The 18,659-nt window shown below is 40.9% G+C and overlaps 1 protein-coding gene across 6 annotated transcripts in view; it reads right to left on the bottom strand.

Annotated features, from left to right (window-relative positions):
* Window positions 1–17,939, bottom strand: part of mbnl3 (muscleblind-like splicing regulator 3) — a 36,247-nt gene extending 18,308 nt beyond the window's left edge. Inside the window, exons 1-3 of one of the 6 annotated variants that reach the window (XM_026143972.2) lie at window positions 17,483–17,939; window positions 9,112–9,433; window positions 8,369–8,597 (exon numbers count right to left, since the gene is read on the bottom strand). In XM_026143972.2, the coding sequence (XP_025999757.2) occupies window positions 8,369–8,542 (174 nt within the window). In that variant the 5' untranslated portion in view covers window positions 8,543–8,597; window positions 9,112–9,433; window positions 17,483–17,939. Of the gene's footprint in view, window positions 1–8,368; window positions 9,434–9,510; window positions 9,985–17,482 lie in introns of those variants that run through there. The other 5 variants (XM_026143980.2, XM_080307852.1, XM_026144007.2 and 2 more) reach the window with 5 other exon arrangements.
* Between the last annotated feature and the right edge of the window lie 720 nt (window positions 17,940–18,659).

The raw sequence follows: 18,659 nt of genomic DNA, 5'->3' as shown, positions 1-18,659 counted from the left end.
GATATAACAGATGAATTGATACAGAACAGCATCAGCCAAAAAAAAGCTGGTCTGCAAAGAATCATGATATCTTCAAGAAGCATTTCAACTATGAGTTAACTGTACATAGGCCTATAATTCATATATGCAGACTAGATTTATAAAGTAAAGTTGGGAACCAGTCCTTACTAATTATTAATTTCTGTTTGTGATTTTTCTTTTCTTTCTAATAATATATTAAAAAAATGTTTAAAAAAAGAAAAATCATAGATACGATAATCTACTGAACACAGAGATACATCCATCAGTACGTGAGCTTATGTAATAAGCATCTTTATTTGTAACTGATTTCCTATTCTTGAATTCTAGCCTTGGTTAAGAAAATAGCTGCAAAATTTGCTGGGTGAGTTTATTGAACGTCACCTGGACGTTCACGTTGGGGTTTCTAGCAATGTAGGTCTGTAGAGAAGAGAGAGTTGTTTTATATCAGTCTTTTAGTAATAAGAACAAAGGGAAGTGAAAATACCATTTTTAAAGTGAGAGAAATGAAAAAATTCTTTCAAGGTAACAATGTTTCCAGCGATGTTGTGAACCATGTTATTGTAAATCAACCACGAACTGCCAGTCAAAAAGAACACTGTGTATAGATTTAAACCAAGTACACCTGACCACAGCACCTGAAAAGGCACAAACCTACCAGGGACAGAAACTGTTACCGGGAGGGTTGCTTTTGCCAAGCCTGTGCCATCACCAGAAGCAGTGTAGGTTACAAAAGCAAAGATCAGCCAGCACATAAAGAAAAAGCAGCCTGTTTTCCTGTGCAGAATCACCATCCAGTACTCTTTGCACTGGTTTTCACTGAAACTGCTGCAGTGGTACTTTAACAGATTGCTTTGTATAAGGAGTAAATAAGTCAAATAATGCATTGCTTTAAAACAAGCATTTACAATTGATAAGCTGATCTGAATGATCTAAAATCTGACAAGCACTTTGATTGATCTTCTTCATCTAAGTTGATTTAGCTTTAAGTAAACTTAAAAAGGCTTTATATTGGGTTAATTCTAATTCTATTTATTTAATTAAAATGCAGTTTAACGTAGTTCCACTACGGCACATGAAACCAATGTGCTGCACGATGGGTTTATAACTGTTGCTAATTCACGACCCTTGTCCCTTGTTGGGCTTTTACATTCACATTTTACAACATTCATAACATAAATCAACATATATAAAACCACAATAAACTATAAATACATAGTGTAAAATATAGTGTAGAAAAACAAAGAATTAATATAATTTCCAAAAGTATTAATAATTATAAAATTATAATATAGTTATTTAAAATGACTACAGCTCTGATTTACCACTAATCCACTCTTGACCTTTATGTTAAACATTATATATCTGTAAATGTGCTTCACACATTATAATCTTTTATGCTAATTGTCCAAATTTAGATGCGCAATGTGGTATTGCTTGTGATGCCTCTAGAAAGAATCTTTGAAGTCAGTCATTAAGGAAACATAAATGAATGAAACTCAATTCATTTCTTTACAATACTACAATGATGTCACAACTGGCTTTTTATCCATAATTTTCAGAGTGTGATTGGATATTTTCACAACTTTTCTTCTTTAATGTGCCATTTCTAATCAACAGAAATGAAAATTTCAGGGGCTTTATATTAAAACAAACATTTCCAAATATCACACAGCTCTGCATTATCATGGAATAGAAATTAAAAGATTATTAAATTGGATAAACATCGCAGGACACCGAAATGCCAGCTCCAGTTCTTTTTTTTTAAATCTGATCATCTAATGAGACTACAACTCAGCTGGTTCTAGCTACACTCTGTAATCAATGCCATGGATTTACAGATGCAACTGAGGATAATCTCATTACTGCACAATACGTGGATATTTTGAATTTATCATCTCAGAAAAGTGGGAAAAATTAAAGTCATAAATTACCAGCGAATCTTATCCTGCATCAGCAGCTGTGGCCAAAACCCGTTTTGATCAGAAGTCATTCTTCATGCTCCTTTTTACTTGTCATTTCTGGCTTTTTGACAAACTCTAAATCAGATTTGGATCCATTTATCTAAAAGCAATCAATTTGGCCCAGAATGCCGTTAAAGCAGTGTCCTTGCTCCCTGGCAGACTGTGGGGAAGGTGAAGATGGTGCTGCAGGAACACTGCAGGTCAACGCACACTCAGAGGAGAAACTGCAGTCTTCATTAAACCCCTGGGCTGACAGCATCTGTCTGCTCCTGCAGATGAGTCGTTAACCCGCTAAACTACCTCCGCTGAGCCTCGGCAACATGCTCTGTCATCAAACCACACCCACAGAAAGTCCCTCGCATTAGGTGATCACGAGCAAACCAAGAGCACTAAAGCAGAGGACAATAATACAATCTGAAGACAAGCTGACGTCATGGTGCAGAGGCTCTGATTGTGATGGATAACATGCTGAGATGAGGGCACATAAAAAGGGTGTTAGCAGCAGGATAACTCTATAAAAATAGGGGGAAGCCGCAGTGTCTCTTCACCAGCATCCACTCACACAACCTCACACAGCAGACAAAAAAGCACGAGAGCACACAGCAACGCAGCCGCCTGAAAACCGGTCATGATGGTACACAGGCATATAAAAACACTCTCGCCTACACCGGAGCAAGCTTTGCGTCAGCGAGCTGTGTGTTTAGGGATGAGACTGTAATGAAGAGAGAGTCCCATGAGCACAGCATGCCTGCTCCAACTGAGAGGGAAAGAAAAGTATCTATTAATGAATCTAATGGTGCATTGACGTTATGCATTGCACGATCCAGACAGAAACACAAAGAAATAAAGAAAACTTTGATACAAAACCTTTATGAAAGCTGTGACATCTGGGTTAGAGAAAGAGGCCAATGAATAGCGGTGCTGAGGAGAGTACTAGGTCAGGAATCTCCTTTTGGTAGCCATGGCAACACACTACACAACACAGAGAAAGTCCCTGTTTGTACAGTAGTGTGCTGCTGATGCGCAGAGAGAAGAGAGAGCTAGTACGTCGATTAAAAAAAGATCACAGCGCAGCTCTACTCTGTGGCACACAATGACAGAACTGCACTGTAAACAATATTAACATGAAACACAACTGGTGCTTTCTTTCAGTTAAAGACGACCTGTTACGCTCATTTCCACCACTTTTTTTATTCTTGGACTCAGCTAGAGTGGCCTTTGCATTGGTTGCCAGTTCAACATAATCCATCTTCTGATTGGCTGCTCTTCATAAAGCAGGTTAGAACACCAGATAGGAGGAGCTGTCCCTCATGTGGCCCAACATAACAATATTAGGGATATCGCAGTGATACAAACACATATGTAATGCCAACATTGCGTTTCTTGCTAAGTCTGGTAAGACTGCAATAATACTGCTCTGTAACTGCAGAATAACCAGAGTACATGGAGACTTTTCTGCATTAATATCAAACATAAATACTATGCATTTTACTGATATAACTATGACATCGTTATTAGATTATGTTGGCAAATCCAACTGTTTAGAATATCAGTGTAGCATTCACAGTGGTATTTGGTAACATTGATGCGATGAGGGCCTGGTCTTACGTTTTTACTTACTTTGTTGTGTAAGTTCTCACTAACATCATGCAAATGAAAGAATAGAAACAGCTGGACATATCTACCACGAATGTCGTTACCCCCCGGGCCGGTCTTTTCAGCTGGTCTCAGGGTTTTGAGTAATTTTTAAGTTTAGGATCCTTGTTTGTTTTTGGAGGTACTCTCAGTTTGATCATTCCAGGGTTTTTTCATTCTTTATTTTGTTTATTGCTAAACTTTAATTTTCAGTCATTCCTTCGGATTGTAAGGAAACACTTCTGGTGATATTTTAATTCTAGTTTTGTAGTTTGTATTTATGATATTTTATTAGTCCCCTCGGTGTTTCAGTGTTGGCATTTCCCTGTTTCGCTGTTATTCATTTTCTGTTTTACTTTGGTGATCATCTCTTTCCTGTGTTAAACTTTTAGTTTAACTTCCCCTCCTGACCCATTGTCGTTGATTGTCTTCACCTGTGTGATCACTCTTGTGTTGTTACCCTCTTTCATTCAGCTCTCTTGTTACCTCAAGTGTATGAATAGTCCAATCCTTTACTTTAGTCTTTGTCTTGCTGTCTGTTGATCTTCCTTTGCAGTCACCATTGTGTACTCCTGCATGACTTTTTGACTTTGCTACTTTGTTTATGAGTTGTGTACTTCCCTTATTATCTCATGTATATAAATAGTCCGGTCCTTCTCCTTAGTCTATGTCCTGGTGACTCTTAATTTTCCTGCGTATTCACCATTGATTTCGATTTTGGTATATCAGCTTAAACAAATGGCTTTTGGTCTGCCTCCTGTTATCCTGCCTCAGTCCTCACCAGTCCTACAATCCAAATTCATAACAGTGAAGTGAAACCACACTCGTGATTGACAACTTATTAACTGATTAGGATACCTGGATAATCCTCCTTTGTGAAATTTAGAATGACCAAAATTTACAAAATGAAATTAATATTTTATTCAGTGTGGCCTGAAATGAGTGGCTGAGCCCATGAAATCCTCGGGAAATAAGGCCATTTTCCCAGAACTGTTCAACCATATATATGGCCACCTGGTGGCCGTCAAAAAGTTTAATGTCAGTTTAAGAAATTTCCTTACTGGCTTTGCTTTTCAGATCAGGAGGTAATGTCCATCTTTTATATTGGGTCTGATTGAACCATGAACCTTGGCTCAGACACATAAAAAGGGTGTTAGCAGCACCCAAATATTTTGGGGTATTGTTGGTTTTTTTGGACAAAAAAAATCGATTTCAAAGAAGAATTTGGCTTTTAAACTTGGAGATTTTCATGCGCTTCACATTAGGTTAGTTGACCACAAAGATTAGTTCCTAAATCTAAATCGCATAAAATGTTGTTAGCTGCAGTCCTTCGATGATGTCATTCAAAGGTGACACTGCTATTGAATCATCTTTAGGTTGAAAAGTAGCATGGTGGGTAGATGCAGTGCCTACATTAATCATTTGAGATGACAGCAGCACTTCAGTTAACAAGGTAAAAAGAACTAGGCGGTGGGTTCAGACCAACCAGACAGAGCTAATGGAGGAGCAACAGAGAATGACAGCGGTCGGCTTGGGCCGGCATGGAGATGCCAGATATGGGAGGGATGATGAGGAGGGAAGCCATTAGAAATGAAATTAACAAAGGAGGGAGGGGTGGGCGGGGAGCAGGAGGAAGGAGCGATGCTGTAGAGTGGCTCTGCCTGGGACAGTGCGTGACGCTTCCTTGTTTTTTCTAGTCAGTCGACTGAAAGCAACAACTGTCAGCTGAGCACAATCCCGAACAACAACGACAGAAACACTGGCATAGAAAAGATGGTTTCACACTCTGTGGCGGCACTGCATGTTAAAACCATCTGATCTGACCTTCGTCACCAGCTTCAGCTCTCTCTCAGACTATCAACGTGACCCTGGAGCTTCAAACAGCCTCTTCTTCCTGTCAGTGAGACCAGTACAGGGCCAGGCTGTTGCTCGGTGCTAAAAACAGCCGTGCCACTCAGGAAGATCAAACTATCCAATGGGTATGCACTCCTGTGCTGTTGCTAGGCCCCCTCTCTCTTTCGCTCTCTCTCCTCTCCAACTCCCCCCTTCTCTGGAGGACATAACACAGAAAAATGGCTGAATAATAAATTCTAACTCAATAAACGAGGAGACAGCAGCTGCACTCAGACAGAAAGCCCCTTGTCCGAGTCTCACTTTTTCACTGAGGCAAAGCTGGTGGACAAACATGCATAGATCAACACGAATGCACGCGCACGAGTGGAGCAACAGTGTATTCTGGATTTTAGCATAATTGGCCATTGAGAGATGTAACTCCTCTAAAATGCACCACGTTTCAGACTGTTTTTACACAGCGTGCGAGCAGCGCTAGTGTTGTGATTCTGTGGTAGAGGAGCGAGAGGGGGTGAGGAAAGCAGCGGCAGAGATGCTGGAGCAGTACAACCGACTAGCCCACATCAGAGGTGGTGGAGGAACAGAGAGCATCAGCTGAGCCGCTTTACGAGAAATTATGCCTCGTCCGAGCGGAAACAATAAATATCTGGAAAACCAGATGTCATTCCCTGGTTTATCTAGCTACAAATAAAGACAGAATCTGTATTTAGTTATTAAGACTCATGCCTGGTTATACCAGTTATACCATGGCCAAAAAAAATCTGGCTGAAAGGTTTATGACCCAGACAGTAACCAGACACATGTTTTTTCACCTCTAAATCAATATGGTAACATTAAACTATAAGTTTTTTTTAAAAAAAAGACAGTATTTTACATGGAGACAGTAAAACGGCTAATTAGCTAATGTGCCTATTTGGGGGGTGATATTTGAGGCAGCCAAATGATACATAGTAATTCATAATCAGAAATAATAATTTTAAAAAAACCTTTACTTTGTGATTTTCAGTTTAAAATATAAAGCTACTATCAAATGTCACCAGACATAACAGAGCTTTTATTGTGAAAATCACAGGCTACACCTAAAATTGAATGAAAGAGGTATAACGCCACATTATACGAAAAAATTCAGCTCTTGCTACTTTAAACTTTGATATTAGTTCAAGAAAAGCCAAAAAAGTATCCAAGTAAAAAAACCAAAAATCCAATAACACACAAACTGTTTTTTGTTTTTTGATATTAAAGCAAGAATTGCAACTATATTAAGATATATTAACCCTGACATCTGAGCCACAGAGGAAATCACTAGTGCAAGATTATAGTTTTGCAGCTGATGACAATTTCTATTAATTAAAACAATTCTGATATTAATACTGAATGATATTTTATAAATACACAGGTATAAAATTGCACAGCTATGATAAAAAGTGTAAATGCTGGGGTTTTTATTAAAAAACCATCTATCCTTCACAAACTACCACATCTTTCACAAGCAATTCAATGTGAAGACACCGCCTGACTGCACTACTGTCTGTTCATGCTACTCTGCTGCATGTGCTGAAAACACTAATAAGACTATTTCTAAATTACTCCAAGCATATTTTCTCTATTATGTTCTTTGGGAAAAAATTATCATAAAGTTATCATATAAAATGGAGCATGTAGGAAAAGGTAAATATGGTGTCTCTAATACATCTGTAATCGCTCAACATTAGCCAAGAAGCTGACAGACAGACAGATATGCAGAATGTATCAGCTGGGCTCTAATCTATTACAGGTATGGAAATGATTGTCAGCAGTGCCTCTTTATCATACAGTAGACTATCTAAACTACAGGGTGTTTCACTATCACAGGTTTTTCCCGGGTTCCCAGGCCTTTTGGAGACTAACTAATGTTAAGTACAAATAGATAAGAAACTGAGCCAGTGTTACTTCACTTAACAGAATATTTTTGGCATTTGTGAAATAAAAATATATTATAGTCTTGAGTAAATGAAACTGCCACTCAGAATAACTGGTTAAAAATATTCTGTATCGCAGTCTCGGTGGTTTTCCTTTTTGGGGGAAAGGCCAAAGCCTGAATTTTCTTTCTTATATATATATATACCTGAACAGGGTTTTTTTGTACCTCAAAATAGGCCTTTGGCCACAACTTGTCACAAACAGTGAAAGGAAAGAGTCTTTGTTACCTCACTTACATTAAGTTTATGCACTATGCTGTTATTTCCGGCAATTCGATAGACGAAAACGTACTTTACAGTTACTGGTAAGTAAATAACTCCCAACTTAAATAGCTCAAAAGAATTTTATTACAGTCTTGGTGATTTTCCCCTTAGGGGGAGGCCAGACGCTCTTTACAGGCAGTAAACCCCTAATGACGTGTTCTTATCTTAGCTAAATGGTGACAAAATAAAATATGTCATTTACAGCTGTTTTTCTCATGAATTAAAAAGGCCATTGTGGGACGTGAAAAGAACACACTTTTCCTTCATTATACAATTTTTTTAAAAAACTACAGAAAAATGTTACTAAGACTTGAAATAACACACATCCCTATACTTTCCAGGCCCAGAATCACAGAGATTTACACTATAAAGATAAAATTAGAATATATTGTTAAGTAAAGTTATGACCAACTGACATAGTTTAATAGGTTTAAGGGGTGGACCACGCAAATCCTAACGTATCGCTACGTGATGTGTTTTTCCTGCTAAAGACGAGCAAACTCATTTGAAACACTGCACAAAATCCTGGTTTGTGTGTACGTCAGGATGTGTTTATATGTCATTCAGCTATATAATACTTCACAGAGCCAAAAGCCATTGACTAGCTTGACATGAAGCACAATGAATGTGTGGAAACAAACAAGCTGTATTAGAGCAGCGTGTCTGTAGCACAGTTACCTTGAGCGAATCAAAGCAGGCGATGACTCGGCCGTTCTCCACATGGCAGCTCCGTGAGGGATGTGCAAACTTACACTCAGCGTCAGACCGCGAGCAGGTGCCTCTCTGAAACTCACGACACACTTCCAAGGTCAGCCATTTGGTGTCTCGTCCCATGTTCATGCTGACAGCCATCAGAGACGCTCGCAGACGCTGTGCAGCGGCAGTGGGCAAACTGACGGAAAACTGTCTGATGAGAGCAAGGGTGACTAATGGTGATTCAAGACAAAAAATCCCCCAGCACAACACAGAGGAAACAGAAGCAAAAATATTTTCGGTTTCTCCTCAGTGCAAATAGGCAGCAAGTCCTTTTGGTTGGTGTATTTTGGGGGATGTTTATTAGTTCTTCCTGGGAAAAGTGGCAGCTGAAGTCTCACTGCAGTGAGATATATAGAGGGGCTTGACTGTGAGCAGAGGCCAGCTCTGTCTCAAAAAAAAGGAAGAAAAAAAGGAAACTAATCTGAGGGCATCACTCTGGCATGTCGCTTGGATCGCAGAGTCGCCGAGTGTGTGCATTCACCTGTATCAGCCCGCTGTAAATCACCACTACATTCACGTCAACATGGCCAGGCTGGGGCATTCACTGTAGTTCTACTTTAGTTATATTTGGGCAGCCTGACAAGGAAACTAAAGATTTCTTTAGAGCAAAACAAAAAACAAGAACAAAACAAAAATAAAACAAAAAAAAAGACAGACAGTCTTACACGGAGATGTCCTTGTAATGATGAGACGAAGTGGCTGCTCAGCTCAGGGTATGCTGGGACTGCAGCTCAGCAATGTGGGATGGATGACTCTGTGGCTGTCAGGATAAAATACAGCCTCCATTCAAGGCCAGACACACACCGTCCCGCTGTAATCCAGCAGACTCGGCAGACGTACCCTCGCAGTAGGCACTTTGGAGTTCCACTTCCTCCTCTTACTTCAGTCTCTTTCTCATCCCTCCTTGTCCGTTTCCTATTCTTCTGCTGTCATCCTCCTCCTCCTCCTCACTGACCTCTCTGCTGCATGTCCTTGCTTGCTGCCTTGCTGTGGATTGCAAAAACAGAGGAGCGTTAACAAAACACCAGCCTGTTGAGGAGAGAACGTGACTGTAGAGCTACAACCTGGTGTGGAGTTTGCTTAAACGGAGGGCGACGAGGATCACGAGGCAGGGAGGGTGGACGCGAAACAGCCAAAGAGGAGAAGACGAGGGCAAACAAATAGGGTAGCAGGGAGGGAGGCAGCGGTGAACAGGAAAGGGCAAGCTACAGTATGTCTTGATTAAGTGATATAAGAGAGGGAGAGAGAGGGAGAGGATGGAGGGAGGGAGATTGCAGGCAGTGGAGACGTCACTTTAACTCCGGTGAGCTCCATGGAGCAGAAAGTAATTGACTAACTTGACATGATTCACGCAGAAACACACAGCGGATAGAGGTGTCCTTGAAGTGGCACAGGTTGGCACGCTGGTCCACACAGATGAGTGCCAGACAGTTATTAATGCGAGGGGTAGAGACAGGAAAAGCAGAGCCAGGGCAGAGAGAGAAGGGGTAGTTCATCACAACTGCAGCTGCTGTGCTCAATGCAGAGCAGCAGCCAATCAGGCAGACTCTTACAGGCAGGCAGGGCACGTGACTAACCAATGACAGAGCAGTTTAAAGCTCAGCTCCTCCCTTCACACAGCCTGTCCTTGTTCCTCTCTGATTCCCCCACCCCTCCTCACTGGTACAAGCACAGTCATGGCAGTCATGGCTGAGCCACATGCTAATATCCACGCTGTACAAGAGCCCTGAGCTGAAACCAGACAGCTCAGTCTTCTCACAGATGTGGAGGAGTTATCCAAACTGTGCACTCTGCTGCAGCATGATGCAAGGATGATGCATGCAGCCTGTTGTGCTGCTCACTCTGAAGGAGCAGAGTGACGTGTCCAGACACTAAGTGAATACAGATACTGATCAGAGAGGTGACACATGCACACAGAAGAAACTAGCAGCTTCTCAAGGGAAGAGGAGGTCCAGACTGCATTTTGGGGGGGACTTTTTAAATTGTAAATTGAAGAGAAAGAAGACTATGCTGTTTAAAACCTGAGTGCATGTCCAATTAATTAAGAACAGAAGAGATGCAGGAAAGAAGGAGTGAAAAATAAAAAAACAAAACAGGGGAAGGAGGACAGGGCGTTGGAGCAGATATTATCAGTCCCTGCGTCTGACGGCGGCAGACACAGACGGAGGAAGCGACGGGGGGGGGGCTAGAATGTGAGGGAACGAGTGTGTGTGTGTGTGTGTGTGTGTGTGTGTGTGTGTGTGTGTGTGTGTGTGTGTGTGTGTGTGTGTGAGCATGCAGATACACAGCCCAGAAGGAGAACACTGCAGCAGAGTGGGAGACGGAGGGATAAGGGGGAGGTGGGAACTGAATTGATACACCCACCTTCAAACACAAGAACAAAGACACATCCCAGCCAAAAAAAGAGGAATGAGAGATGAGCAGGTACAGCAATTGCTTTGCTTGCTTTAACCACTCTGCTTGTCTGTGCCTCTTCTCTCCTCTCAGCCTACCTATAGATCGATAGAAACTTTTCTCAGGGGCACAAGGCAAGCACCTCCTCCTCCTGCAGCTCTGCCTGTCCTTCATTCAGGTCCACATCAGTGTCAAACGCCTCTGCTTACGCACATCCTGACGATGCAGCTCAGCAATATGCAACACACATCATTAAAATGCTCCTCAGCAACACTCCTCGCGCTCGCCACACCAGACACCAAATGGCGCACAGTTGCCATTACAACCATTCTTGGAAAGCTGCATTGAAAAACTGGCTCTCCTCCAATGCCAGCCTAGTTTACACTGCACTGGGCAACTTTGAATATACACAGGAACAATTTTTTACTTCCTCATACAAGCTGCTGGGACTCTGCTTTCCTCAGTTTGCCTCTTGCCTCTATTGAGGCCTTTATGGATACAGCAAGACAAAGGAAACAGTTAAAAACAGAGAATTAAAGCCATGGAATAATGTGTAAGTGGGTTAAATGTGACATGGCCACTTGGGGGTGTTGGTTTGTTTGTTTTTTTACAGCATGGTCATAAACAGACCAGTGAGCGCCTGAGTTAGCAGACCTGACATTTTGCAAGTGATAAAGTAACTTTTATTAATTAGTTACTTATAAGTGGGAGCTGCTCCTACATCACCGAGCATGTAAATGTAGCTAAATGGAAAAGAACAGATGACTTTTACTGCAACCTAAGAGTATCAAATTATTCAGAAGTACTCTGAATGAACTGACAATCCTTTCCTTTCCTAGTGGATATGTGTGATGCTCTTCTTGCACGCTAATACTGTGAGCTACATGCAAAATACTGCAAAATTCCCATATAACCCTAACAAACTAGTACATACTTTAACACTGTAGGTTAGTGCACGGCTGTGCATGTTAACTTACTAGGCACCACTGCCCAGTATCCTGGCAAAACATATGGTAGGGGACTATAGTAAGCAAACATGTACCTGCTCATTAATACTGTTGGAAATTTTAAAATCTCATCTTCATCAGAAACCACACATTTCTTTGCAGAAATTTCATGGCATTCATTCCAATAAGTGTTAAGCTACTTCTTTGTTGCCCTGTGATGGGTAGCTTTCTTGTAATAAGCTCCAACCACTTCACAGCCTTGAATTAGATAAGAAAGCTGGATGAATGGATGGATACTAGAGAGAGGACAAAAGGTGGATCAAGTCTGAAAAGTGAAGCTAATGTAAGAAGTGCCCGAAACCTGCATTATTTTTAATGGTCCATAGGGGACAACCTCTCTGGTTATAAAAAGACTTCTGGTTGTGTAGAAGCCTATGAGAAAAAAAGTGCTTGGCCAACTTGATCTATGTCCTCAGTAAACACTTTCCTATTGACTTTATTGAATAAAATTTTGAATTTAAAATCCATCTCATCACATGCAAGGTCCCGTTTTACCTCAAAGACCTCATAGTACCATATCACCCCAGTAGAGCTTTTCATTCTCAGACTCCAGGCTTACTTGTTCCTAGAGTACTTAAAAGTAGATCGGGAGGCAGAGCCTTCAGCTTTCAGATCCCTCTTTTGTGGAACCAGCTCCCAGTTTGGATTTGGGAGACATCCTCTCTACTTTTAAGATTAGGCTTAAAACTTTCCTTTGTGATAAAGCACATAGTCCCTCAGCTGACCCCGATCAGGTGACCTTGAATTCTCCCTTAGTTACACTGCAATAGGTCTAGGCTGCTGGGGGTTTCCCATGATGCACTGTTTCTTTTTCACTGACTATGTGTTAATAGAGCTCTTGTCATTTAATAATTAGTTATTATTAATCTTTGGCTCTCTTCCACAGCATGTCTTTTGTCCTGTCTTCCTGACCTCACCCCAACCGGTCATGGCCGAGGGCCGCCTCTCCCTGAGCTTGGTTCTTCCAGATGTTTCTTCCTGTTAAAAGGGAGTTTTTCCTTTCAACTATCGTCACTCATAGGAGGTCAACTGATTGTTGGGGTTTTCTCTGTATTTTGTAGGGTCTTTACCTTTTAATATAAAGTGCATTGAGGCGATTATTGTTGCTATATAAATAAAATCGAATTGAAAAACACTGAATTTATGAGCTGAACTGTAAATTATAATCACAACAACACACCTCAGCATCCGTTGGCCTGTTGCTGTTGGTAAACTGATGTCCTTTATGTAAAAAAAAGTAAAATAAATAAATAAATAAGACTGGTAGATGTTATGTATATGCTAAAAATGGGTCAAGCGTTATCCCACTGCAAGGTGGTTGCTAGGCAATGTGATGGCATCATAAGGTATTAAGCACAATTTATCTTTTGTATAGTAAACGTTATTGTGAAATAAAATGGATGGGGTATTTCTATGAGGTTTTACTGACGCGTAAATGCCAAATATCAGGTCATTTTAGCCTGTTGCTAGGAGGTTGTTAAGCAACATGATGATGACATAATATAGGACATAGCCAAGAACAGGGGCTGGCAATACATCTTCCCAAGAGGCCACATGACAAAGCTGAGATTCTCGTGGAGGGCCACACCTATAATTTGAATTTATTTCTGCTCAGTGTTAATTTTAGTTCTTTATAAGCTTATTGATGCGGCCCTCTACAACAGTGCCAGTTTCATATGTGGTTCCCTTAAGGAAAATCAATTGCCCATCCTTGGCTAAGAGCTTTCAGGGGCCTAAGATTTATCTGTTTTCTAAGTTTCGTTGCCCAACTCCTGATAGCGTAGAAAGACTTTGCAGACAAGGAAACAAACACACAGTCAGACAGACAGAGACTTTGTGTATTATAGTCAGATTATTAGAGTCAGAGAGGAGGATAATCCAGGACGCACCACGATCACTGGAATGAGCATGCACTGTAAGTGGTTTCTTTGTCAGACCCACACCTTTCCTCTTCATATATAGCTCTAAAACACCATGAAAACACTTGAAACGGTGTAAACTGGTCAACCAGGACTCATTAACATACTACTGCAGCTGAAAAACTGTAATCTCTGTTAAAAATAGTTCAGGCTAATAAGACATTGACATATCAACAGTCTCAATATGTTTTTAAACACAGTTTAGAATTGACATCTACTGCTAAGCTGCTTTGTTGCAAAACCCGACCTACCACAATAGATCTGACAGGAGGAGACCACAAGGCACACGAGTTGAACAAAAAGCCAGTGAGCACGGAATGAAGAAGCAGACAGAGTGAAAGGGTTGACTAAGAAAAAATGAAAGAGAAAGAATTTGGTTCTTACACTAAATGCTGATCAGGAAACGTGGGTGTGATACTGCATACTTTAGTTTTATTAATGTTAATTATCTGCTCAAACACCACAGATAACAAAGTGCTGTTCAGTGATTAAACATAATATATCCAGGAAAGGGTTTATAATGTGTATATTAAAATAATAATGTCTTAATGAAGTGTATATATGCACAATTACATTGACAAATAATCCCATTTGCAATGTTGACATCCAATGACTTGCTGTTTAAAGACTAAAGCATGAATATCATGCTTATAAAAAGTAGGTTATGGCCATGCTGACACACCAAGAGCTGGAGGTAATCTACCTTAATTCTGGTTGACAGATAAACTGATTTTAACTAATGAAACTAACTTTCTTAAAATACACTTCCTTGATCCTCTGATTAATTAATGATTTCCAGATACTTTTTGTCTTCATCTTTTCACTTATGTTGTGACTAAAGTTCATTTGGATCAAGCAATTCTTTATAGGTCAATTCATAATCAACATTGGCTTTTTCACCATTGTGGGAATGTTGGATTCACTTATTTTGCTTGTTAGCAAGCAAAGAAACTGCGTGCAGGTGAACAAAGGAAAACAACTTCAACATTTTTAGACTTGTGAAAAGAGAAACTAAAGTCTTCTAAGCAGCTCTGCTGGGAATCTGCAAAAGCAGCAGGCACGTTTAAGCTTCTGCAGGTCTGCTAAGGCCCGTCAGAATAAGTGGCAAATAAGACTGCGTGAGTTTGTGGACACCACTGCAAGGTCACAAAGAGTCAAACAACATGATGATTAAGGGCTTTTTTAAGATAACTCTTAAGGGGGAAATCTAATACTATATCATCTGTAGTGGGAACCAGAACATTGACATCATTTTGCACTTTTGCTTAAAAAATATTGATCAATACAAAAAAAAAAGCTGCTGATTAGTTTTCTGGCAACAAATTACTTTTATTTATGTTTTCGGATGCGCATTTTAGACTTTTACATAAGATATGGGGTAGAGGATGAGCCCACTACAATGAGGACTACAGTCGTCAGTGTGTGGGGTCACCTGCGCAACCAGGGCTACAGAGACGAGCCACGATTACTTTCTGATTAGAAAACTGATGATCTGCATTCCTGCTTAGTTAAAGTCGAGCTGTACAAACGAGTGTACTTTTTTTTTTACATAAATAATCTCAGCTGATGTAGCACAAACAGGTGATTACAGGGATGCAGCACGGTGAATAAATACAGACTGCCCTAGTTATAACAGTGATTAAACCGCTGCCTGTCCTCCAGGTTTCTGCAGCGAGCAGAGGGGCTCAAGGAGTCAGCAGGTGGGGGTCAACACGTAGGTGGCTTACGGATGGGGGAGGACTGACGCTGGCTGCTGTTGACACCAGCGCACTGCGTCCGTCATCAAACAGGGTGCACCGACAGCGTAACCTTCACCGGAGCTCTGACGTCTGCATTATGTCTGGCCCGTGGGCCGGCTGTCACCTCGACAGGCACACTAGCAGGTAGCCTAATACCAATAAAAATGTAGGAGATACAGAAAAAACAATCCAGTGTTTCTTTTGCATAATGGAGCATTTTAGTGTTTTCCCCAGCGGTCCAATTTGAGTGGCTTAAAACTGACCTTTCTCTGCTGTTTGTGTTTATTTTCAGTCGTTAAAAGCAGCTGAGTGTTACTGGTTAATGCTGCGTGTTGACAGAAACAACAATAGAATAATAAAAGCAGAGTGGGTGAACTTCCTACATCTTATATTAATGTTAGATTGAGCAAAAATGGCCTTTAACCAACCGGGGGAAGACCGTGTGGGATTTTTAAAACTGTACCCTGGAAAAAATGTTTTGGTTTCACACGAGAATCTCTGAGTTTCCTGTGGGAGTTTTTTTGTTTAATCTGGAGTTTCCTCATTCCCCCAAAGCCTGGTGATTTCTACTTCTAGAGGGCACAGGTAGTTATGAAACAAAATACCAAAGCTGTGAAAGCACATCACTTATCTGCAGGTTACAACCCAGCAAACAGACAGCTTTTTTTTTATAGGAGTGCACACCAGGACAACATCAATGAGCAGGTGATTGATTAAAAAAAGTGAACAATCCATAAATCAGAATGAGAGCAAAAGCCAGCAGCCAGGAGAGAGAGAGACGGAGCAGAGTAATTAGGTTAAGTATCAGTAATCCCTTCAGCTCATTAAAGCGCCACAGCTTCCATTCAAGCAAACTTACAACAAACCTATTTCATCACTTAGGACAACACCGATCATATTAGTCAGAAGCATGCAGCTCAGCTCGTCCATTTCACGCCCTTCACCAGTTTTGAATGAGAGAAAAACTCTCAGTTCACTTCCTTGTGTGGCTGCTTTCGATTGGAAGTTTCACATCTTTGCAGCGAGATAATAAAAGTTATCTATTTTACAGCCGAGACAGTAAAAATATTGTCCATCCCTGACTCTGCAATCGCTGCTACAGTGTCGGTGAATGGTTTTATTTGTGCCATAAAAGATGGAGGGCTGTTAATGTGTGTCTGTGAGAGAGGGGAAAATGAAAACAGGTTATGTGGGAAATGCAGCTGTGTGCACTCCTGTGTGTGTGTCAGTTTATCTGTATTTATATTAAGTAAAGAAAAACTAGCTAGACTGGTACAGAGTCCACAGCCTGGAGGGAGTGTGAACTTGTCCTGACAGGCTGCACTGTTAGATGAGTCTGATATGATGGCAATACATACACTCACGCACGCACACGCACACACACAAGCACTGCATACAGTTTAGGCAGGGAAGTAGTGACAACACAGCGTCGCATGGTGGCTTGAGTGTCTGACCTCATACAGGACAAACAAGGACAAGGCTGGCCGCATGACAGCATAGATAGAAACCTGCAGGGTTTAATAGCTTTACAGTCGATATTACTGTAGAGAGGCTGACTCGGGGAGTAATTTAACACCGATTATTTTTAAAATATTTGGTGCAGTTCACTCTGGGGAGAACACAAAAATAAATAAATAAAAATTGGACTTTAAATGTCCAATAAATTATAATTCTCCATACAAGCTAAAACGCTTTTCTCTGCACCACTTGTCTCCACACAGCGCATTGCACTCCTCTACCAGACATGCTCTTAAGCGTGCAAATACCTATAAACGTTATTACTACAATGCATAGGTGTAAAACGCGGCGATTTACGCACGCGTTTAGCAATAACCGAGGCAGCTTTCAGTGTCCACGCAACAGGCTGCAGTCAAACAGGGCACATTAAATGGCTGCAGCACGGGTTAAATACGAAACTCACAGTTATTACAAATGCGTCAGGCTGCGCCAGTCTCTGCGTGCTCTGCGCTCTCTTACCTGTCCAAGTGATCCGCCGGGCTCAGACGTCTCCTCCTAAAAACGTAACGTCGGCTGAAATGTTTGTTTGATCGTTGTTTTCTGTTTTTCTGCACAGACGGGGTGTAACGCACTCAGCATTGCCTTAAAGCGAGGAGAGAGAATTAGGGGAGGGAGAAGGAGAAAAAAGGAGGGGGACGCTTGCTGGGTGAAATAAAATAAATCTGAAGCGAGTAGAAAATTAAAAAAGCGTGTTGCCGCAGGGGAGTGAAAGGAAGAAGAAGAAGAAGAAGCGGGCTCTGTCTACAGGGCAGCTCAAATGCAAGTGAACACAACACAGAGAACAGATTTGTAAAAAAAAAAAAAATTCTGAGGGAGGGCAATGTGGAGAGGGAGGAGTTGGACGAGCGTGTGTGTGTGTGTGTGTGTGTGTGTGTGTGTGTGTGTGTGTGTGTGTGTGTGTGTGTGTGTGTGTGTGCGTGTGTCGCTTACTTGATAACATCATTAAGGGAAATCAGAGTCACGACTGAAGGGAGGCAGGTATGAAGGTGGACCGCCATAACATGTAGCAGGTAGATAAAGCAAGCTCTATACGTGCATGTAGGTGACATCATATACATTCAGGTTCAACGAAAGGCTTACCTGAACGATTCCCCAATATAATATAATATAATATAATATAATATAATATAATATAATATAATATAATATAATTTTAGTGTCTAATGCTTGTGCTACACTACTGTGCAAAAGTCTTGAGCCACTTAAAAAAAAATTTGCTAGAAGATGGGAAATACTGTGTTTACGGCCAAAAACTATTTTTCCCAATTCTGAGGAGTTTAGGAGTCAATGTGACCACCTTTATTCTTTAACACATCCTGAACTCTCTTAGGCAAGCTTTCTCCTAATTTCTTTAAGCAGTCTCTACAAATAGTTCTCCACGCGTTTTGAAGGCTTATTCTTGGGGTGTTGGCTGTCTTGTCTTCTGTTCTCTGTCAAAATGATCTTACACTGCTTTAATAATGCTGAGGTTCGGGCTCTGAGTGGAGCTATCCATAATTTACATTGTTCTTTTGTGTGTTTCTATCCTTTGATTTTCATTCTAGTTCTTGTGTACTTTAGCCTTTTCTGGATTTCTTAAGGACATGACTGTCAAATACCATCTAAAAATTAAGTGGACAAACTACTATAATTATAA

Source organism: Astatotilapia calliptera, chromosome 2 (genome assembly GCF_964374335.1).
Source record: "Astatotilapia calliptera chromosome 2, fAstCal68.1, whole genome shotgun sequence".
Lineage (NCBI taxonomy): Eukaryota > Metazoa > Chordata > Actinopteri > Cichliformes > Cichlidae > Astatotilapia > Astatotilapia calliptera.
Note: the sequence above shows the minus strand (reverse complement) of the source record. Positions and strands in the feature narration are given on the sequence as shown.